Source organism: Microtus ochrogaster, chromosome 1 (assembly GCF_000317375.1).
Source record: "Microtus ochrogaster isolate Prairie Vole_2 chromosome 1, MicOch1.0, whole genome shotgun sequence".
Taxonomy (NCBI): Eukaryota; Metazoa; Chordata; class Mammalia; order Rodentia; family Cricetidae; genus Microtus; species Microtus ochrogaster.
The window spans coordinates 58269587-58291839 of record NC_022009.1 but is presented as its reverse complement, the minus strand read 5'-3'; the positions used below and the strand labels follow the sequence as shown (position 1 = coordinate 58291839).

General features: G+C 39.2%; 1 protein-coding gene across 1 annotated transcript in view; it reads left to right on the top strand.

The window, feature by feature from the left end:
* The window catches only part of Srp54 (signal recognition particle 54), a 40422-nt gene that overhangs the window by 14446 nt on the left and 3723 nt on the right, over positions 1 to 22253 (top strand). The window contains exons 4-13 of the mRNA XM_026781839.1: positions 4439 to 4543; positions 5676 to 5742; positions 5836 to 5893; positions 8806 to 8956; positions 10451 to 10599; positions 10914 to 11014; positions 11570 to 11656; positions 14586 to 14659; positions 14994 to 15102; positions 20004 to 20174. Of these exons, the coding sequence (XP_026637640.1) occupies positions 4439 to 4543; positions 5676 to 5742; positions 5836 to 5893; positions 8806 to 8956; positions 10451 to 10599; positions 10914 to 11014; positions 11570 to 11656; positions 14586 to 14659; positions 14994 to 15102; positions 20004 to 20174 (1072 nt within the window). The remainder of the gene's footprint in view (positions 1 to 4438; positions 4544 to 5675; positions 5743 to 5835; positions 5894 to 8805; positions 8957 to 10450; positions 10600 to 10913; positions 11015 to 11569; positions 11657 to 14585; positions 14660 to 14993; positions 15103 to 20003; positions 20175 to 22253) is intronic.

Here is a 22253-nt window from a genome sequence, read left to right as displayed (position 1 = left end):
AACTAAATTGGGAAGCATTTGTTGTAGTTTTTTTATTCTAGGTAGTATGCCAGGTGGACAGCAGAGATCACACTGGTTTTTATCTTGGAGAAGCTTATGGCTTAGAGCAATATATATGTAAGCAAAGTTAAAACTGTTTGATAGTAATACTAAAGCATTATTTACTCCAGTGTGACCTGCTGGGGATTGAATTTAGAAACTTGCACATGTTAAACACACGCTGTGTCATCGAGCTATGCCTCTAGCTTCGGCTCTTTGCCTTTTTGTACAACCTGACTGTTGTTTGATTTAACCAGTAAAGACTTGGGAGCTAGATGCTGGAGTGTAAGCCTGCTAGCTCAGAGAGGCAGAGAAAGTGCCCAGCTTACGTTCTTCGGCCGACTTTCCAGAAACCACCCTTTTTTCCTGCAGCATCTCAAGCTGCATGTTCCTCCCTTCTACTTTCTGTGCGTCTCTTGCTCTTAGTCCTCCTGACACCCCTCCTATTCGCTATGGTTTTCTTCTTAACAATTCTGTGTTCACTTGTCTGCTGATTGCTTGTTCCGCCTCTTGACCTATGGTTGACTTTATTTAATCCTGTTTACAATATTCAAACAGAAAAGGTGTGTGCTAGAGCTGAGCTATGCCACAGTTAGAAACAGGTTTTCCAGTAAATAACACAATCTTGGGGTTCATGGTATGATTGGATATTCTGCAACATGACAGCTTGCTGTTGTGAATCAAGACAGTAACACCAGCTAATCATGGTGGCACATGCCCTTAATCCCATTACTTCCTCCCTAGATCTGTTGAGCAGAGGGACCCTTCTCTACATTTTCTTCCATTCTTTAGACATCATGGCAGATCGCTCAGATGTCTATTTTTACTGAATAATTTTTAAATAAAACAGGAAGGCAGAGGCAGGTGAATCTCTATGAATTTGAGTCCAGTCAGGCCACATATTGAGACTGTCACAAACAGTAAACAAAAAGACAGTAATACCAGCCAGACTGGATTATTATTGACTGTACACTTCACCAGTAAGCACTTAAAATGCCAGCTTTCACTTAAGGAAATCCTTCCCAAAGCAGTAGATATTAATCGTGTTAAATTGTGACTATTGATTATGTGTATATCTATTTAAGGTGCTGTGGATGAAGTGGGAAGTGTGTGTAAAGTTCGGTGCTGTACTCTCAAATCCTCTTAAAGCTCAGCTCAGTTGCAAACTAAAGTTCTGCTTGCATAGAGCACCATTTTGTGTGAATGAGAAATAGGTATATAATCTGGTTATTCTGACCTGGATTTAGTTTGGCAGAATTATTTCCCAAAGTGAAATGAGCTTGTCACTTTAAGGAAAATAACTGACAATATTGCAGCTGGTGATAAAATTCAAGATGAAATTATCTGTGAAAATATATGAACTAGGGGACCCTAGTTTGAATCTCTAACACCATACAAAAAAAAAAAAAATAGAAGCTATAACTCTAACATGAATTTGAAAGAATCCTGATGGATTTTTTTCCTGATAAAATTAGCACTGATTTTTTTTATTCTTTATTTTTTATTTATTTCATTTATTTATTATGTATATAGTGTTCTGCCTGCGTGTATACCTGCAGGTCAGAAGAGGATACCAGATCTCATATAGATGGCTGTGACCCACCATGTGGTTGCTGGGAACTGAACTCAGGACCTCTGGAAGAACAGCCAGTGCTCTTAGCCACTGAGCCATATCTCAGCACCTCCCCCGCACCCCCCCGCCCCCTCTTTTTGAGACAGGGTTTCTTGTCAGACAGCCCTGTCTGTCATGGAACTCCCTCTGTAGACCAGGCTGGCCTTGAACTCACAGAGATCTGCCTGCCTCTTCCTCCCAAGTACTGGGATTAAAGGCATGTGCTATCACAACCCAGCAGAAAAGTCAATATTTTTAATGTTTGATTCACTTCATTACTGAATAATAATGTGAGAGTTACATAACTCAATAAACTAGTGTTTAAAGTGAGAAAATTCATGGTGTTTCAGAATCATGCACTAGGATTGGTAATATCTATGCTAAGTAAGTAGTGTCAGTTCTAGTACAACAGACCTGGGGTTTATATGGCTTCAGAGTACACATTGCAGCTACCCTTTCAAATGAGGTGTTAAAGGAATTTTCATACTAGAAGGTTGGAGACTCATTTCAGAGTGTAGGAGGAGGGAAAGATAGATTTTTAAACTGTCCAGTAATAATAGACAGCTGAGTTATTCTGCCATGAGGTATATAGAATAGAGGTGAATGCAGGGCAGCCTTCTATACTGAAAAGATATAGGAGAAAGGGAAGTGCATTTGTTTTAAGACAGATTTTGCCCATTTTAGAAATTTTCCAAAGTTGTTAACATGTTTGGAAAAGGGATAAGAAAGTGTTTTGATTTGTTTTCCCTTCTTTTTACCAGTCTTCCCTGAAACTCATGTATGATACCTTGATGGTGTCGTCTAGATGAGCGTGGCAGACTTCCTCAAGGGTTTAGATATCCTGAACCACGTAGTCTCTATGGCAGCTCTTCAACTCTGCTTTTGGAATGCAAAGGTAGTAAATGAATGGCCATAGCTGTCTTCCACTAAAGGTTTATTTACACCAGGGTTGGCAGTTCACCCTATAATCCTAGCACTGAGGCACTGTAGCAGGAGTTCTAGGGCACCCTGGGTTTCAAATCAGTCTAGGTTACAGAATGAGAGCTTGTCTAAGACAAATAATAATGGTAATAATGATGATGGTTTATTTTGTAAACATCTGACCGAGAATATTAACAGTGATTATAGAGTTATCATGTGCAAATAAGTATTTCAGGCTCCCAATGTACTTAAATTTGAACTGTTTTTGAACAAATGTTTAGAATGCCTTATACTTAGCATAGTAGCACATGTCTGTAACAATAGTACTAATAATAATGACATAATAATTCAGGGACCAGAAATTCTTGGCTAGCCTCAGCTACCTAGTGAGTTCAAGACCAAGCTAGGTAACATGAGACTCTCAGAAATGAAACAGAAGATAAGCCTTGTATTTGTTTGGGAACTGTTCCTGTGTGACTCTTTCTTACTAACCCATTGTCGTAAAATTCTGTTTTTCTCCCTTGCTTTCTTTAGATCTTTTGGCATTGGAAACTTTTAATATTTGAATTAGAAGGTATCTTCTTGTGCCATTTATTATTTTGCTTCTTATATACGTTTATCAAATTGAAGATGATTACCAGTATGGAAGCCCCTAGACACATGGTTATTGAGCACTTGTAATGTGTCTAGAATGAATCATAAAGTTATTTGAGCAGAAAATACATACTAAGAGGGAGATGGTGATAAACATCAATGGCAGAGTGCCCGCCTTGCTATATGAAGCCCTAGGTTCCATCCCTACTACCAGAATTAGCTTTTCATTTAATTAAACATTTTCTTTTGGGGGGAGGTGTTGGAGACAGGGTTCTCTATGTTGCCCTGGCTGTCCTGGAACTCAGCCTGTAGACAAGACTGGCCTCGAATTCACAAATTCTCCTCTCTCTGCCCTCCTGAGTGCTGGGATTAAAAGTGTAAGCCACCACCTCCAAGCACCTTTTTTTTTTTTTTAAGAAAAAAAAGGAAAGACAAGGGGGCTGGAGAGAGATGGCTGAGTGGTTAAGAGCACTGGCTGTTCTTCCAGAGGTCCTGAGTTCAATTCTCAGCCACCACATGGTATCTCACAACCATCTATCATAAGATCTGGTACCCTCTTCTGGTGTGCAGGCATGCATGCAAGCAGAGCACTGTATACATAATCAATGAATAATAAGTCCTTAAAGAAACATTTACAAAATGTATATACTGACTGAATTTGAAGATCTGGTCTATGAGAAAAGAAAATACAAAATCTCATATAGATTGCATGATGAAATGATAATGTTTGGATAATAAAAATGTATAGAGGCTAAATAATAAAAATTTTTTATATTATGAGAAATTTTTAAAACTACACTTATTTGTGTGTGTGTGTCTGTCTGTCTGTCTGTCTCGCAACTATTGTATCATGTTCAACAACTTAAGGGAGTTGGCTGTTTCCCTCCATCCTGGGGATTAAAGTCAGTTGTCAAGTTTGATAATCATCTTTACCTGTTGAGCCATTCCACTGGCCCCCAAATTTGAATTTAAATGGGGTGTACAGGTGCATTTGTTTGGCATTTGTGTTGTGTTACAGATATATGATGCAGATGAGCTTCTTATCTCTAGTTGCTCTGATATGAAAGGCCTGAGTATGACTTCAGCACCGCAGTATTTTGTAAAAACTCTTAAATTTCAGTCTGCATGCTGGGGACTCGTAGAATTGCCTAAGAATGTTGGTATTATGGTGGTTTCAATAAAATAAAAACATCCTTAGCTTAATGTTTATAATTTAATGTTATGGGATTTTGCCGGTCATGTTGGTCCGACATTTTTGTTTTTGGTATATAGCTTGTAGACCCTGGAGTTAAAGCCTGGACACCGACTAAAGGAAAGCAGAATGTTATCATGTTTGTTGGATTGCAAGGGAGTGGTAAAACGACAACATGCTCGAAGGTAAATACACTGAGAAATGACAAATGGAAGATACAGTTGCATGAAGTTTTGTTTTAAGGCTAAGCTACATATTGTTGTTTTATTTTGTTACTCTGTCTATCTTCTCTGCTTTTGTAATATTTTTGGAGGACATAAAGTGGAGTCCTGATAGTCTTCTGTGATATCTTCAGAATGTTAGACTTCTAACCCAGGTGGAGGTGGAGGGTCTGGAACTCAAGGTCACCCTCAGCTACACAATGAGTTTGAGATCAGCCTTAGCTCTGGAGACCCTCTCAAACTGTGAAACAGAATGTTAATTTTGCTTTCTTTTGAAAAAGAAAAGAAAATTCCTGTCCTTAAAGAATGTAAGTGTGACTGGGTGATGGCACATTCTTTTAATCCCAGCACTCTGGAGGCGGAGGCAGGCGGGTCTCCGTGAGTTGGAGGCCAATCTGTCTATAGAGCAAATTCCAGGATGGACAGGGCTGTTAAACAGAGAAACCCTCTCTTGAAAAACAAAACAAAACAAAAAAACAAAAACAAAACAGAAAGAGTGTCAGTATGTCCAGGTGTAATAGAGGAAGAGGCAGGTGCAGGTCTTATGTGCTGAGGGCAGCCTGTTCTCTAGTTCCTTCCAGGCCTTCCACAGCCACGCGATGACAGAGAGAGGGTGGGGGAGGAGAGCTCGTGTGCACACAGTAATTTTTTTTAATTGAAGAAAGCGAAGGAATTTACTTTCTTCTTAGATACAAAATTCCCCTTTGAGTGTCCCACTGTGTTGATACAGCCTTTTATCTTACATATCTTTATGTTAATTTTCCATTCATTGACCCTCTCCTATGTCTGGGTTCCCCAACTTGGTTGCTAGATTATTTTCTCTCCCCAACAAGCTTTAGCCATGTTACAGTTTAAGGGCAGGGGTGATGGCTGTCCAACAGTGATTGTTGCTGCTTTACCATCTTACATTCATTGAGTGAGACGTAGAATTTAAACTCTTCAGAACTTTTGCTGCGCCTCAAAATATTTAATACTACATTCAAGAGAATTATTAGCAATTTTACTTTACTCCTTGGATAAATTAAAATTAAACAAAAGAAGTTTTATATACAATGATATGTTTTTTGATGCTTTATTTTTAATCTTCCTTTCCCAGTTAGCGTATTATTACCAGAGAAAAGGTTGGAAGACTTGTTTGATATGTGCAGATACATTCAGAGCAGGTAGTGTTTTGAAATTCAATTTTTTTCTTCCTCTTTTTTTTTTTGTAATTTTTATTGTCATATTTGAGGCTTCATTAACTCTTTATCTCTTAGGAGCGTTTGACCAGCTAAAACAGAATGCCACCAAAGCAAGAATTCCATTCTATGGAAGGTAGGTTACTTTTTTTAACTTTCATTTTTTTGACTTTTTGCAACTCAGTCTCAGATGTAGTCCAGTCTGACCTGGTTGGCCTCTGACTGTCTCAGCTCACAAGGTGTGTGCCACCATACATGGCTTCCTTTCTTTTTTATTTAAGACACCTGAAGCATCCTCATTAATATATGCTAGGGAATATATTCTTGAAATTCTTTATCATTTAACAGCATATAGTAGGGGCCTGACACCCTGAGTTTGACTCCCAGAAGCATGGTGGAAGGAGAACACCACCTTTGGAAGGTATTCCTAGATGAGCTCATATGTACTGTGGCACATCTATGGGTGTGTGTGTACACACATGTGTACTTTGGCACATCTATGGGTGTGTGTACACACATGTGTACTGTGGCACATCTATGGGTGTGTGTGTACACACATGTGTACTGTGGCACATCTATGGGTGTGTGTGTACACACATGTGTACTTTGGCACATCTATGGGTGTGTGTACACACATGTGTACTGTGGCACATCTATGGGTGTGTGTGTACACACATGTGTACTGTGGCACATCTATGGGTGTGTGTGTATACACACACCTGCAAATAAGTATATTATTAAAGAACTAAAAGTTTGAAGTATGTATTAACATACCTAATTAGTAATTTTAATGCTTTTTATTATCATTTCCATACAGATATTTATAGGAAGATAGATTATTTTAAATTATAATGAGTCTGCTTAGTTAGGGTTACTGTTTCTATGAGGAAACACCATGAACTAAAGCATCTGCGGAGGAAAGGGTTTATTTGACTTACACTTCCAAATTGTAGTCGATTATTGAAGGCAGTCAGGACAGAAACTCAAACAGGACAGGAACCTGGAAGCAGGAGCTGATGCTGAGGCTGTGAAGGGTGCTGCTTACTGTTCATCCTGCTATCTCACAGAACCCAGGACCGCCATAGGGAGTCATTTTCTCAGTTGAGGTTCTTTTAGATAAGTCTAGCTTGTGTCAAGTTGATGTAAAATTAGTCAGCACACTTCTTGGTGCTTTGATTCCTACAGCAGTGGTTGTATTGATTGCATAAATTTATCAAAACTCATCAGATGGGAACTGTGCATGTAGCTTATGGGATGAGTACTTGCCTACGATATACAAGGCCCTGAATTTAATATCTAGTTCCATCAAAAGAAGAAGAAGAAGAAGAAGAAGAAGAAGAAGAAGAAGAAGAAGAAGAAGAAGAAGAAGAAGAAGAAGAAGAAGAGCAAAAATTAAAATAACAACCCCCTCCCCCCAAAAACCCAATCCTTATTCAAACGACTACAGAGAGGACTGAGGAGGTGGCTCAGCAGGTAATGTGCCTGTCAGCAAGACTGGTACATGCGTTCCATCTCCAGGGCCTTGATAGCAGAAAGCATCTGTTTCTTCAGGTTGTCCTGTGATATAGAAGTAAGTAAATACATACAGCAAAACTTGAGTACAGTGGTATGCTTATAATAAAAATAATAATAACCATTTGTTAGAGTAATTTAATTTTAGGATGATAATTACTGCAGTTTTTTAATGTAACCTACTATCTGTATATATGTACTTATTGTTACTTTTTTGTTTGGTTTTTCAAGCCTTTGCTGTCCTGAAACTCAGACCAGGCTGGCCTCAAACTCAGAGATCCACCTGCCTTTGCCTCCCAAGTGCTGGGATTAAAAGCATATGTCAACACTGCCTGGCTCAATGTCCCTTTCTATAAAGATCTTTGATCATGTTTCCTTATACCTTTACAAATTATAAGTTGTATAGCTTTAATCTGAGGTGATAGCCAGGCATAGTGGCAGCGCGTACTTTTAATCCCAGCACTTGGGAGGCAGAGATAGGCAGATCTCTGTGAGTTCAGAGCTAGCCTGGTGTACAAAGCAAGTTTCAGGACAACCAGGGCTGTTACATAGAAAAACCCTGTCTTTAAAAACCAAAAAAGGCGCCTAGCAGTGGTCCACATGCCTTTAATCCCAGCACTCGTGAGGCAAAGGCAGGCGGATCTCTGAGAGTTCAAGAACAGCCTGGTCTACAAGAGCTAGTTTCAGGACAGGCTCCAAAACTACAGAGAAACCCTGTCTTAAAAAAACTAAAAATAAATAAATAAATAAATGATTGATTGATTGATTACATAATGTTTAGTAATGCTAATAGCTGTCATTTTTACTTTAATTTTTTTATTCTGTGTGTGGGTGTTTTGCTTGCATATATGCCTGTGTACCACATGTGTGCCTGCCCTGTACCCTTGCAGTCTAGAAGAGGGACTGGAGGAAAACATGGTTGTGAACCCTGCTTTTTGGTACTGGGAACTGAATCCAGGTTTTCTGGAAGAGCAGCCAGAGCTCTTAAGTGCCGTGCTATCTCTCTAGCCCTTGTTCATTCGTTCTTTCTTGCCCTGCCCTTCCTGCTTTCCTCCTTCCCTCCCTCCCTCCTCCCTCTTTCTGTTTTTAGAAGTATTTATTTTGTTTCCTGTCTTTTTAATATGAACATACCAACCTCAATGTACATAGTAAATGATGATGTCATCATCTGATGGGGTGCTATACAATTTAATAACTTCATAAAATGATACCAAAATGTTCTTAAATGGAAAGACAGGCATAATATGCTTTGTAGCATGACTTCTCTTACTAAAGAGGATATTGAAGCATTAAGGAAGCAATTCAGAAAAAAACATGCATTAGAATTATGCAGACGTTTGTAGGAAAGTTTAGTGTTGCCTTGTGCCAAAAAAATGGCTTCTGTGATTTTACTTACTAGGAATTCTTCTAAATTGAAAATACAGTATTTTCACTTTTTCAGAATAGATTAGAATAAACTGACAATTTTCAAGTAAATAGTATTTAGATGTTTTCCCATTTTAGTGTTGTTGAAGTCACTTGTTTCATGTTTAACAGCTATACAGAAATGGATCCTGTCATCATTGCTTCTGAAGGAGTGGAGAAATTCAAAAATGAAAATTTTGAAATTATTATTGTTGATACAAGTGGTCGGCACAAACAAGAAGATTCTTTGTTTGAAGAAATGCTTCAAGTTTCTAATGCTATAGTAAGTAGCTTTCCACGGAACACCATTTAAAGGACTTCAGTCAATTTAACTATGAAATCTGATAGAGTTTTTAGTGAATATAAGCTACTTCTTGCCTATAAGAAATAAATTAAGTAATTATTTCTGTTTTGGGGACCTATAACTGTGTTAAGGACTTAATGCCATCATTTTTGTTCTTCAGTATAGAAAAAATAATAATGAAAAATTAAGTTTAAATATTTGTTGATTTTTCTCATTACCTAAATTCAGTAGAAACAATAATTTTGAAAATTTATCAAAATGAACCTTAATATTGTCATTTAATGTCTTCTTTAATACTCTTAAAAGATGGAGCTGGATGTACTGACACCTGTTTTTTATCCTAGTACTTGGGGAACACAGATGGATCTCTTAGAGTTCAAAGCCAGCCTGATAACATTATCTAGCTTTAGGCCTAGACCCTGTGCATTAGTCACTGGTTCTTTTTGCTATGAGAGAGACAGCATGACCAAGGCAACTCTTATAAAAGAAAGCATAATTGTGACTGGCTTACAATTTCAGAGTCCATTATTACCATGGTGGGGAACATTGTGGCACACAGGCAGATATGGTACTAGAGAAGTAGCTGAAAATTCTCCATCCAGATCTGCAGGCAGTGGAAGGTCTGGGCCTGGCACTTCAGCAAGGCTACGCCTACTCCTTCCCAAACATATGAGGCTTTGGGGGCTAGTCTTACTCAAACCTTCATACTAAAACAAAAAATTATGGAGATAATGTAGGGGTAAGAAGTAGTTCAACACCTGTTGCATACCTTAGAAACTCATATTTGGCTATTGGAATGTTGGCAATAATTCTTGGTTAGTGATTGGTTCCAATTTGTCTTTTTAGTGCTATTCTTATTTTGACAAATGGGAGCAGATCTAAGGGACATAGCCTCAGTGTGTTCCTGTTTTCGGAATACACCCTTCTGCTTTGTTCTTGTTCTGATTTACTTTTACTGTTCATTTACCTTCAGTGTCGTTCATAAAGATGTTTGTATAACCACCTCCTATTCTTCCTCTTCCCTTTTCTTCCTCTTGTTCTCCTCATTTCTCTTTCTCTCTTTTCTTTCTCCTTTCCTTCCTCCCCACCCCCCTCTCGTTTTTGAAACAGACTCCAGCTAGCCCTGGCTATTCTAGAACTGGCTCTGTAGACCAGCCTGACCTTGAACTCAGAGATTGCCTGCCTCTGCCTCCCAATTTAAAGGCCTGTGCCAGCACCTCCAGGCAACTTTTCTTCTTTATTCAGGTCTCAGCTCAGAATAATTTCCAAAATGCTACCATATTTTTTCTATATATCTTGGGTTCAAAGGTCTTCTTACTTATCTCTTTATCCAGCCCTATATGTTACTTAATTCATGGTGATCCCTCAGTCAGTATTTATTAAATAATATTTATAGTAAACATTCTGTACACACTCATGTAACCTTTTCTTAACACCAGTAAAAGCAAGTCTCTTTTTATTTGTTCTTTCTAGCAACCGGATAACATTGTTTATGTGATGGATGCGTCTATTGGACAGGCTTGTGAAGCCCAGGCAAAGGCTTTTAAAGATAAAGTAGATGTAGCTTCAGTAATAGTGACAAAACTTGATGGTCACGCAAAAGGAGGTGGTGCTCTCAGTGCGTGAGTATCAGTCGAAGTCACACTGTTGTGGTTGCTAAACCCACTGCCCTGTAAATCATTTGTTCTGTGCCTTGACAGTCGTGTGTATATGTGCTACTTATGAGTTTCTTATTCTGGTTTTTAAGAAGATTTTAGTAATGAATTGATGTGATTTGTAAAAGAGAATTAAGTAGGAATAGAATTTTGGAGCCTGTCTCGTATAGTTCTAACTAATAAAGGAAATTTAAATTTTTTACCTTTTGTCTATTATCTTTGAAAAATCTTCTGGATAATTATTTTCTTTTTTGAGGTTATTATTTTTTTTTTCTGTGTAGAGTTGCTGCCACAAAAAGTCCAATTATTTTCATTGGTACAGGGGAACATATAGATGACTTTGAACCTTTCAAAACACAGCCTTTTATCAGCAAACTTCTTGGTAAGTACAGTGTGGGATTAGAGAGCCATCTCTGAGATAGTATGGATCATAGAGCCAATTAGGGTTTTAATCCCATGCTTACTAACTAGCTTCAGATGGCCATTTCCTTCTGTGACTTACCATCCTAACCTCTGTCTTACTTTTTATTCTTTGTTAAAGTGCTGGGGGTCAAAAGCCGAGCCTTTTGTGCTTCTGAGCTGCATCCCCAGCCCTCTAGCCTCTTATTTTTTGTGGTTAGGATGATAAAATGAGTCATTGAATGCAGACTTTTGGGGAAGAATTTGAGCACATACTGCAGAAATATGTAGTTATAGTAATAGAAGTTGTAATGATAGTAAAACTTCTGTCTTAAAGTGGTATAGTTATAGATCATGGAATTAGGAGGTTCCCTCAAATATGCCTTTGCTTCCTCCTTAGCGCCAATTGTTTTTCATATAAAATACAGTAAGAGTGTTTAAATAACCTTGCAAAACTATTACTTGTGTCAGTATATTTTGTATAATGTAAAGGTGAGCATATTATTAACTGTTCATTTTTCTATTTGGTGTCTTACAGGTATGGGTGACATTGAAGGCCTGATAGACAAAGTCAACGAGTTGAAGCTGGATGACAATGAGGCACTTATAGAGAAGCTGAAGCATGGTACATTTGTAGCAAAAAACGCATTTGATCTCAAATATTTTCTCTTTCATTTTTTTTTGTTGTTGTTGTTGCTTGTTTTTCCTTTTTTGTGGTGCTGAGATTTTAACCCAGGCCTTTGTGCATGCTAGGCAAGTGCGTTACTGCTGTCTGCCTCCCAGCCCGCTGGTTTCCTGAGAGAGATCTTACTGTACAGGTCAAGCTGGCTTTGGACTTCTGATCTTCCTGCTTCTGCTTTGGTTACAGATGTGCACTATTGTACTTTCCCTTGGGCGTAGCACATGTCCCACAGCACTCATAAAGAAGTTAGAGGGTAGCCGGTCGATGGTGGCGCACGCCTTTAATCCCAGCACTCGGGAGGCAGAGGCAGGCGGATCTCTGTGAATTCGAGACCAGCCTGGTCTACAAAGGGAATTCCAGGACAGCCTCCAAAGCTACAGAGAAACCCTGTCTCGAAAAACCAAAAAAAAAAAAAAAAAAAAAAAACAAAAAGAAGAAGAAGAAGAAGTTAGAGGGTAATATGGGTGAAGCTGTTCTTTTCCACCTTTACTTGGTTCCAGGGATTGAACTTGGGTCACTGGGCTTGCAAGAAAGCACCTTTACCCACTGAAACATTTTCCCAGCGCATCTTTTTGATAAATTTGCTGTTAACTCATTGGAAATGATAATGTCTATTGTTAGAATCAATTTTTCAAATACATTTTTAAGCTTGGCATAGTGGCTTTTACCTTTAATGTCTTTGAGTTCCAGGATAGCCTGGTCTACAAAGTGACTTCCAGGTTATTCAGAACTACATAGTGAAACTCTTTCTCCAAAAAAAGGTCACATACTTATTTTTAATGATTTATACCCAAATCATTTTAATTTTTGGGCATCTGAACAGGCAGCTACTGAATTAGTTTTATCTTGTGATCAAATTAGCTGAAAGTTAAAATAGAAAGTTTGATTTTCATTCTTGAAACAAAAACAGTTGAGAATTCAGTATACACTTAGTATTCTTATATTTTGACACGGGATCTTATACTCTGGGTCAGTCTGTACTTTATAATTGTTGTCATCCATTACAATCATTTGATACTTATCTTCCCTTCTTGAAGGTGAAGGTAAGGTTCATAGCTGTGTTCTTCATCTTCATGTTCATAGTACCTTGCTCAGTGTCTGACACACAGGTCTTCAGTAACTGCGGGTTCAGTGGCTGAAATTATCCCTCGTCTGATTTCTTTCCCTTCTTTCATTTTGTGTGTTGTTTTGGTTTTTTGCTTTGTTTTCTGTTTTCTTTTGAGATGGGGTCTGACAATGTAGCCCTGGCTGTCCTAGAACTTGTTACACAGGCTAAGCTGGGCTCAGATACACCTGCCTCATAAGTTCTGGGATTAGAGGTGTGCACCATGCCAGGCCCTTCTTCCATTGTGAAGCAGTGCCCTAGTTCTGCTTCTGTATACTGCAGTTTGTCTGTTCTCTGATTTCTGACTCTTTAGGTCTCTGAGGCATTTTTGTTTTGTTCCTAATGTTTTGCCCATTCTGAGGTCACCAGCTCTACCTAATTTCCTAATGATAGCTTTCATGTTCTCCAGTTGTTAATATTTGACAGTGTTACCTGGTTTTTCTAACTTCAAAGCTTTCACTTGATTCTGTTGCATGAGTTTTCTGTTTGTTCAGTAGTCACTTATTTCATTTTACAAAATAAATTTTGTGTGTGTATGAATGAATGTGTATATACTTACACATGTCAAGTCACGCACATGTGGGGAGGTCAGAGTAGTCCCTTCTCTCCCTCCTTTATATGGATTCTGGGGATCAAACTCAGCTTGTTAGGTTTGGTGGCAAGCATCTTTACCCACTGAGCCATCTAGATGGTTCTACTGTTTTATGGATGGCCAAAGTGAATGCTAGACTCTAAATGCTGATCCTTACAGCAGAACAGCAAGCACTCTTAGTCACTGAGCCAGTTTATTTCACACAGCATGATTTCTTCCTTAGTTTATTATTATTGTTGTTGTTGTTATTTGTGTGTGTGTGTGTGTGTGTGTGTGTGTGTGAGAGAGAGAGAGAGAGAGAGAGAGAGAGAGAGAGAGAGAGAGAGAGAGGAGAGAGAGAGAGGAGAGAGAGATGTGTGAGTGGCATGCTGTGGCATGTATATGAAGATCAGAGAACAACTGATCAGTTCTCTGCCTCCACCTTTTATGGTTTCCAGGGATTGAGCTCAGGTCATGAGTTTGCATGGCAAGTACCTCATCCACTGAGCCATCTCACCAGTCCACAGAATTTGGTTTTGGTTTTGAGATAGAATCTTCCTTTCTAATCCTGGCTAGCTATAAACTGGAATGTTCTCTCCTAGGCCTTCTGAGTGCAGAGATCACAACTGTGAGCTACCATGCCCATCAACAAAATATTTTTATAGTCATTAATGAAACCCTAGTTTTTTTTTTCATACAGGGACTCTATGTAGCCTTGGTTGTTCTAAAACTCTATGTAGACCAGGCTGTTGTCAAACTTACAGGATCCAGCTGCCTCTGCTGGGATTAAAGGCATGTGTCATCACTCCTGGCATTATTTGAGTACTATTTTGTCCTCAGTCTGTCCATTTTAAATCTTACAAATCATTTTCACTATTTTATATTTTTTGCTGATAATGCATAGGAATTTTACATGTTCTGTATTCTCATTAGTGTTTGCTGTGTCCAAGCCTTTTAGTTGTAGCAATTTTAGCAGGTGTAGTTTGCCTTGTTTATTTGTATACGTCTACCTAGCATGCCTGTCCATGTGCTTATTGCTCCTTGCAGCATATTCATCCTGTCTTCCACACAGTAGCTGTGCAGTGAATGCTTATTGATTGGATAATACGCTTCAAGATGATTAAGGAAAATACTAGTTTTATTGAATGGAAATGTACATTTTCTACTGTCTCTGAATTATTTATATTGCATTTCAGGTCAGTTTACATTGCGAGACATGTATGAACAGTTTCAGAATATCATGAAAATGGGCCCATTCAGTCAGATCTTGGTTAGTTATCTTTAAATGTTTCTAAAATTTCTTTATATGTTTTTGTCTTCATTTTATTTGTACAAAGAAAGCATGTTTAATGTACTGCAGTATAGCAGGCATGGCTATAACAGAAGAGCCTTATTAGTGTGTATCTGTTGTTAAAATAGTGGGTTTTATTATGACATACTCATGAGTTTATATGATATACTTTATCTTTTTATTACAATTTCTAAGAACAGTTATACTTGCATAAATCATTTGGGTAAAATGTATCTTTTAAGAATTAATTTCAAATTTAGTGACATTTTGAGCAGTATTAAGTCATTGATGACTGTGTTTAAATCTGTTTTAGGGGATGATTCCAGGTTTTGGAACAGATTTTATGAGCAAAGGAAATGAGCAGGAGTCAATGGCAAGACTGAAGAAACTGATGACAATAATGGATAGCATGAATGACCAAGGTAAGAGAGTGGGTGACTGAGGACAGTATTCTAAGATCAGCAAGGTAAGAGAGTAGATGATGGGGGGGTGAGGGGGGAGAGGGGGGCAGCATTCTGAGTATCAGCAAGGTAAGATATAAGAGTAGATGACGGGGGGTGGCCAGTATTCTAAGATCAGCAAGGTAAGAGAATATATGACAGGATGGGGGCAGTATTCTGAGTATCAGCAAGTTTAGAGTTTCATATTTTCTTGTTGGCAAGATGGAAGAAACTTAGATCAAAAGCTTATTTTTAGGTAGATCTGAAGTAACTTGTGAGCACTGTCTTAAAGGGTTGTGATGACTGGACTGGTTGGTCATTGAAAGAAACTCAAAATACAACACTGCTCTACGTGAGTTCCAGAGAAAGAAGTGTATGTTTTCATCACGTTGATAGAAGTAAACGGGGGAAAGTTACAGTCAATTTCGAGAGAATCCTGGACTTAAAAACGTTAAATGTTGGCTGGGTATGGTGGTGCACTCCTTTAACCCAGACACTTGAAAGGCAAAGGCAGGTGAAACTCTTGAGTTTGAGGCCAGCCTGGTCTACATAGCAAGTTCTAGGCTGGTGAGCAATACACTGGTGAGTTCCTGTCTCAAAATAATCAGGGGCTGGAGGGATGGCTCAGCAGCACTGACTATTCTTCCAGACGTCCTGCATTCAATTTTCAGTACCCACATGGTGGCTCACAGCCATCTATAACTGCAGTCTTATGGGACCTGGTTTATTTTATTTTATTAAATTTTTTATGGTTTATTTAACTTTTATTTTATGTGCATTGGTGTGAAGTGTCAGATCCCCTGGAACTGGATCTTCAGACAGTTGTGAGCTGTCATGTGGGTGCTGGGAAATGAACCCGGGTCCTCGGGAAGAGCAGTCAGTGCTCTTAACCACTGAGCCATCTCCTCAGCCCTGGGACCTGGTTTATTCTTCTGGTGTGCAGCTGTATGTTCAGACAAAACACCTCTATACATAAAGTACGTAAATAAGTAAATCTTTTAAAAAAGCCATTTATAAATAAATTCAGTGGTTTTTTTTAATTCTCTTTAATTCTTAATGTGTACCTTTCAAATGTAAACCATTAGTGGGGATAGTTGACTATCATCTATCTTTTCCAGGAAAAGAAACTGAGTTGTAATCGTGCTGAGTAAAAAACTGTCAAGGTCACTGGAGGTAGAGAGGCTGGGGTCAGACCTAAACATGTTTCTTGGGATGCTATCCTCAGTCAGTCTGTAGGGTACATGATATCTCTCCACCTCTGAAAGCCTTCTTTTTATGCCTGGCAAGGGAGTACATACAGTAATGCCAGGCAAACATTTTGGTTTGACATGTAACAAAAAATTCTTTAATTAGAGTTATAACAAAGTGACACATACTTCTTTACTTAATTATTCAATTACCACAAGTTTATTTTTAGTTTCAATAAAATCCCAGTCTCTGCCGGGCGATGGTGGCGCACGCCTTTAATCCCAGCACTCGGGAGGCAGAGGCAGGTGGATCTCTGTGAGTTCGAGACCAGCCTGGTCTACAGAGCTAGTGCCAGGACAGGCTCCAAAGCCACAGAGAAACCCTGTCTCGAAAAAAAAAAAAATCCCAGTCTCTAGGTAAGGTCTTGCACATTTATGATCCCTGTATTTGGGAGGAGGGAGACCGCAAGAATAGGAATTCAAGGTCATAGTTAAGGTTCAAGCCAGCTTGAAGTACATGGAAACCCTACCTCAAAAAAACAAAATAATAGCCGGGCGATGGTGGCGCACGCCTTTAATCCCAGCACTCGGGAGGCAGAGGCAGGCGGATCTCTGTGAGTTCGAGACCAGCCTGGTCTACAAAGCTAGTTCCAGGACAGGTTCCAAAGCCACAGAGAAACCCTGTCTTGAAAAACAAAACAAAACAAAAAAAATAATAAAGTCTCAATAAAAATCCTTTTCATGTGTGTAGAAATTGGTAATACTGAGTCTCAAGCTTAATCAAAATGGGAAATGCCAAGACACTGGGTATATAGACACACATCTATAATCCTAGCACTGAGGCAGGAGTATCTTGAATGAGCTTGAACTAGCCTGGGCTGTGTCGCAAGCACAAGATCAACGATAGATGGAAAGCAACACTTGGTTTCAGAGAAACTAAATAAAAACAGTCTAGAAAAGGAACAGATCAGATTAACTGAAACATCTTGAAAACTGTAGACGTCTGATGTAACCAAGTATCAAGAGAAAGCGTTCTTTCTCTGTAATGTTGTCTTCTAGAAGTCCTCCCGTTTTTCTCTCATCCCTGCATCAGGAGCTCTGAGAAGGTGTGCTTGTGTAGGGAGACGATTGACCCAACTGTGTTGGTGAAGACAGTCTTAGCCTCACTGCTCGTTGTTGCTGAGCTCTGCAGAAATCAGTGTTTACATGTGTGGGTGTCTGCTATTTCATACATTTGTTCTGTAGTTTCTTGTTTTTATGAGACAGTCTCACGGTATAGCCTTAGCTGACCTGAAACTTGTTATGTAGGCCAAACTGGGTTTAAAATTGAGAGAGATCTCCTTCTGCTCTTTAGTGCTAGGATTAAAAGCATGCCACCAGGCTTGGCTTCTCTGTACTTGAACCAATTTTAGAAACTCTGCAGCCTGTATTTCCTATGCTGTTAGCCAGTCACTGGGGTTGCTAAGACTGAGACCACCTACTGTTTTAATAGTGGAAACTGATTTTTTAAATTATTACTTTATATGTATGGGTGTTTTGCCTACATGTATATTTGTTCATAATGTGTGTGCTGTGCTCGGGGAGGTCAGAGAGGGCGTTGGAGTCCTTGAAACTGGAATTATAGGCATTTGAGATCCTCTGTGTGGTGCTGGGAAATAAACCCTGGTTTTCTGGAAAATCGACCAGTACTCTTAACCACTTAGCTACCCATACCCCAATTTAATTTTATTTATTTTGTTTTTTGGTGAGTTTTTTGTTTGTGTGTTTTAAGATAAGTTTTCTCTGTGTAGCCCTCCCTGATTGTCCTGAAACTTGCTCTGTAGACCAGACAGGCCTCAAACTCAGATCTGCCTACCTCTGCCTCCCAAGTGCTGTGATTAAAGCTGTGTGCTACCACTGCCCAGCTGCCCCATCCCCCACCCCCATTTAAAAAAATCTTACTTAGTTACTTATTGCCTGGAAGTAGCACTTGGTTTATTTGTGGAGGTCAGAGGACAACATGGAGAAGTTGTTTCTCCTACCACATATGGATTTCAGGGGTTAAATTCAGGTTATTGGGCTTGGCAGCAAACAGCTTTATCTGCTGAGCCATCTAGACTGCTTGTTAAGGAATGTTAGGGATGTTATGAGTGTTAGGCTAGGCATATCATCTTCCTAAAATTCTGTTACTCAAGAGGCCAAGAAATCAGTTTGAGCTCAGCCTGAGATACAAAGAAAAGGAGACTGAGAGGTGCTTTCTGTTCCGTCTGGATTCTGTTTATTTTACTTTGTTTTTGCTTGTTTTGTTTTGAGACAGTTACACTGTAGAATCCCCTCCTCTTATTTATTTATTTTTGGTTTTTAAGACAGGGTTTGCTATATGTACCAAGCTAGCCTCAGACCTTGTGATCCTCCCACCTCAACCTCCTGAGTATGCCTGCTACCTTCCATGTAGCTCAAAATAGATATTTTGACTGAAGTCCACCTCATTTCTTACATTGCATACAAATAAAGGCAGAACAACTGCACCTTATATCTTGAATGATCAAAAAGCTAAAGGGGACTTGTGAGTACACTACAAAAGGATTAGAATATCACCAGCTCTAATTTCTCCATTATAGAAAATACAAGAATTTCTCCATTAATTAGTCTTCTACTTGCTTATGAGATCTAAATTTGTAAATTAGGAGTTAGCAACTGTTTAATAGGTTGAATCGAGGTGAGTGTTTCTGTTCTGGTTTTGAAATAAGCCATATTCTCGTGATGTGTGGAGGATATAGAAAGAATAATCATGTGAAACATGGTGGTAGAGAGTTTCAGAAGTCCTCAGATTGTTTTCTTCCTTTTGAAACTAGGTCTTACTATGTAGCCCTAGTTGGGCTAGGTCTTGCTGTGTAGACCAAACTGACCTCAAACTTAGATCCTCCTGCCTCTGCCTCCTGAATCCTGGGATTAAAGGTGTATGCCACCATGCCTGTTGGTTCTCAGAATGTTTTGTTTAAATTGTAGTTGAAGAATACATGTTTGCTTTGTTCTTTTTATTCTAATGCTATAAATATTTTTAAATATATTTTATATTAAAATTTTTAATTAGAAGCAAATATGACAAACATTACCATTTGTTAAATCTGTTTTATGGTTTGACCGTTTATGTGTTTATTGTTCTGTATGTAAGATCTTTCATAATGCACAAAGAAGTGATGTTTTCTCTCTAAAAAGAAGCTGACTGGGGAGACTGCTCAGGGTGAGCACTTGCTGTGGGGCAAGAGGACTGAATTTCACCCCGCAGAATCTGTGTACAGAAGCCAGGCATGGCTGCATGTTCCTTTGACCTTCTGAGCAGTGAAGACAGGACCCTAAGGAGCTGGCTGCTCAGCCAGCCTACCCAAAACAGCAAGTTTTCGGGTCATTGAGAGACCCTCTGTCAAACAGATAAGTTGAGAGAGTACTCATTTGTACATATGTATACATTAACACATGCTCATACATGCATATGTGCGCACACATACCTTCCCCCATATCTGAGAGTTGGTGGGGTGCTTTCCTAGCATACAGGAACCCTCTGTTAGGACCCAGTGCTTCATTTGGCTTCATTTCTGTTTTCTAATATGTTTCCATTTTTAGGACTGGAGGTGTAACTCAGAGGCAGAGAGATTGACCACTGTGATAATAAATGATAATCTTTTGTAAATGCAATTATTTGGTTCTTATCTGCAGAACTGGACAGTACAGATGGTGCCAAGGTCTTTAGTAAGCAACCAGGCAGAATCCAGAGAGTTGCCCGAGGGTCAGGTGTATCAACAAGAGATGTCCAAGAGCTTCTGACGCAGTATACCAAGTTTGCACAGATGGTGAAAAAGATGGGTGGTATCAAAGGACTTTTCAAAGGTAAGGGGAAAACGCGCGTTATCACTTAAAAGATGAAGTTAAAACACAAAGCATTATTAGGAAAGTCATTGCTGAATTTCTTGTGTAGGGTTTGGGGCTTAACTCAGTAGTAGGGCCTGACTGAGTTCCTGGGTTCCATCCCAGTACTGAAGAGGAAGAGAATCTGAAGTTAATGTTATAGTCAAGAACCACCAGGAGTTATCATGTGATACATGACTTACCTGTTTTTATAATCAAGATGGTAGACATTAATAGTGAAAGTGAGATTTTCTTTTTTATATACAGACTTCAGTTCTTCCTCCCTCCCCTTCTGCTGCCCCCCCACCCCCTCCCATTTCACCCTCAATCCACTCCTTAGGGAAAGCAAAGCATACTAAGTTGAGACAGGACCAGGCCTTTCCCCCTGTGTTAAGGCTGAGCAAGGTATTCCACCATAGGGAATGGACTCCAAAAGGCCAGTTCATGTGCCCGGGATAAGTCCTGGTCCCAATGCCATGGGCCCCAAAAACAGATCAAACCACACAACTATCACCCACACTCAGAGGGCCTAGTTGGGTCACATGCAAACTCCTTAGCTGTCAGTCCAGAGTCTGTGAGCTCCTACACTAGCTCAGGTCAGCTGTCTCTGTGATTTACCCCATCACGATCTTGACCCCTCCTTGCTCATATGATCCCTCCTCCCTCACTTCAGTGAACTCTAAGCACTCAGCCCAAAGCTTGGCTGTGGGTCACTGCATCTACTTCTGTCAGTTATTGGATGAAGGTTCTGTGATGACAGTGTAGTCACTAACATGATTATAAGGATAGGCCAGTTCAGGCACCGTCTCCACTATTGTTAAGAGTGTTAGTTGTGGTTTCCTGGGAACTTCCCTAGCACCAGGTTTCTCCCTAAGACCATAATGGCTGTCTCTATCAAAGTATCTCTTTCATTGCTCTCCCTTTCTGTCCCTCTCCCAACTCATCTCAGTTCCTCATGTTCCCATCCCCAATAAACATATATACTATAGAATATGTAGAGAATGTAAGAGTATATAAAAAGTGAACTCCTGGCCTGGAGAGATAGCTCAAAGGTTAAGAGCACTGACTGCTCTTCCAGAGGTCCTGAGTTCAATTCCCAGCAACCACATGGTGGCTCACAGCCATCTGTAATGAGATCTGGTGCCCTCTTCTGGCTTGCGGGCACACACGGAAGAAATGCTGTACACATAATTAAATAAATAAATACTAAAAAAAAAAAAGTGAACTCCTTTTCATTCCTCAGAGAATCCAACAAATGCTGTTGGAAACAAAAGTCAGTGTAACTACTGATTATTTTCCATTTTGTCAAACATTCTTCAAAATATATTGATTAACTGTGTTGGCTATCACATGCTCATACTCCCACCATGAGAAGCAGCAGGAGCATTGCCAGCTTGACCAGCTGCAATTCCTTAAGTGGCTGGGCAAGTATCAGAACAATACCAGCAGTAATTGTATCGTCCTCTCTCTCCCTTCCCTCCTCCTTCTGTCTGTCCCTCGTTCCCTCTCTCTCTCTAACCACTGACTCCTATTTTAGCAGTGCTTGTATCTTGCAGGCCTCTTAGATCTTTAACTGACTTGTCTGCTTTAGTGTTCTGGTCAGTTTCTAGGCAATTCCATGGAGTCAATTTTGTCTTCTTTGGTTAGAAGTATAATAGACACTTAAGTAAATTTTCTTTTTTTTTTTCTTTCTTTCCTTTTTTTTTGAATTAGGTAACATTTTATTTCTTCTCTTTTTAAGACTGTGGATTAACATAATTTAGGAAATGTTTTAAGTCTTGTAATCAAATTAACAAATCCTTCCATTAAAATCTTTTTACAAATTATATAGTTGACACAAATACAGTATTAGTTGAAAAGGTATTTTCAGGAACACTCTCTATTATCTGATTACTCATTAAGTAAATTTTGTAATGTAGTTTCTAGTTTAATGGTCACATATTTTTCAGTACATTTCCAGTTTTAATTTTTTTTTTTTTTTTTTTGAGAGAGGGTTTCTCTGTGGCTTTGGAGCCTGTCCTGGAACTAGCTCTGTAGACCAGGCTGGTCTCGAACTCACAG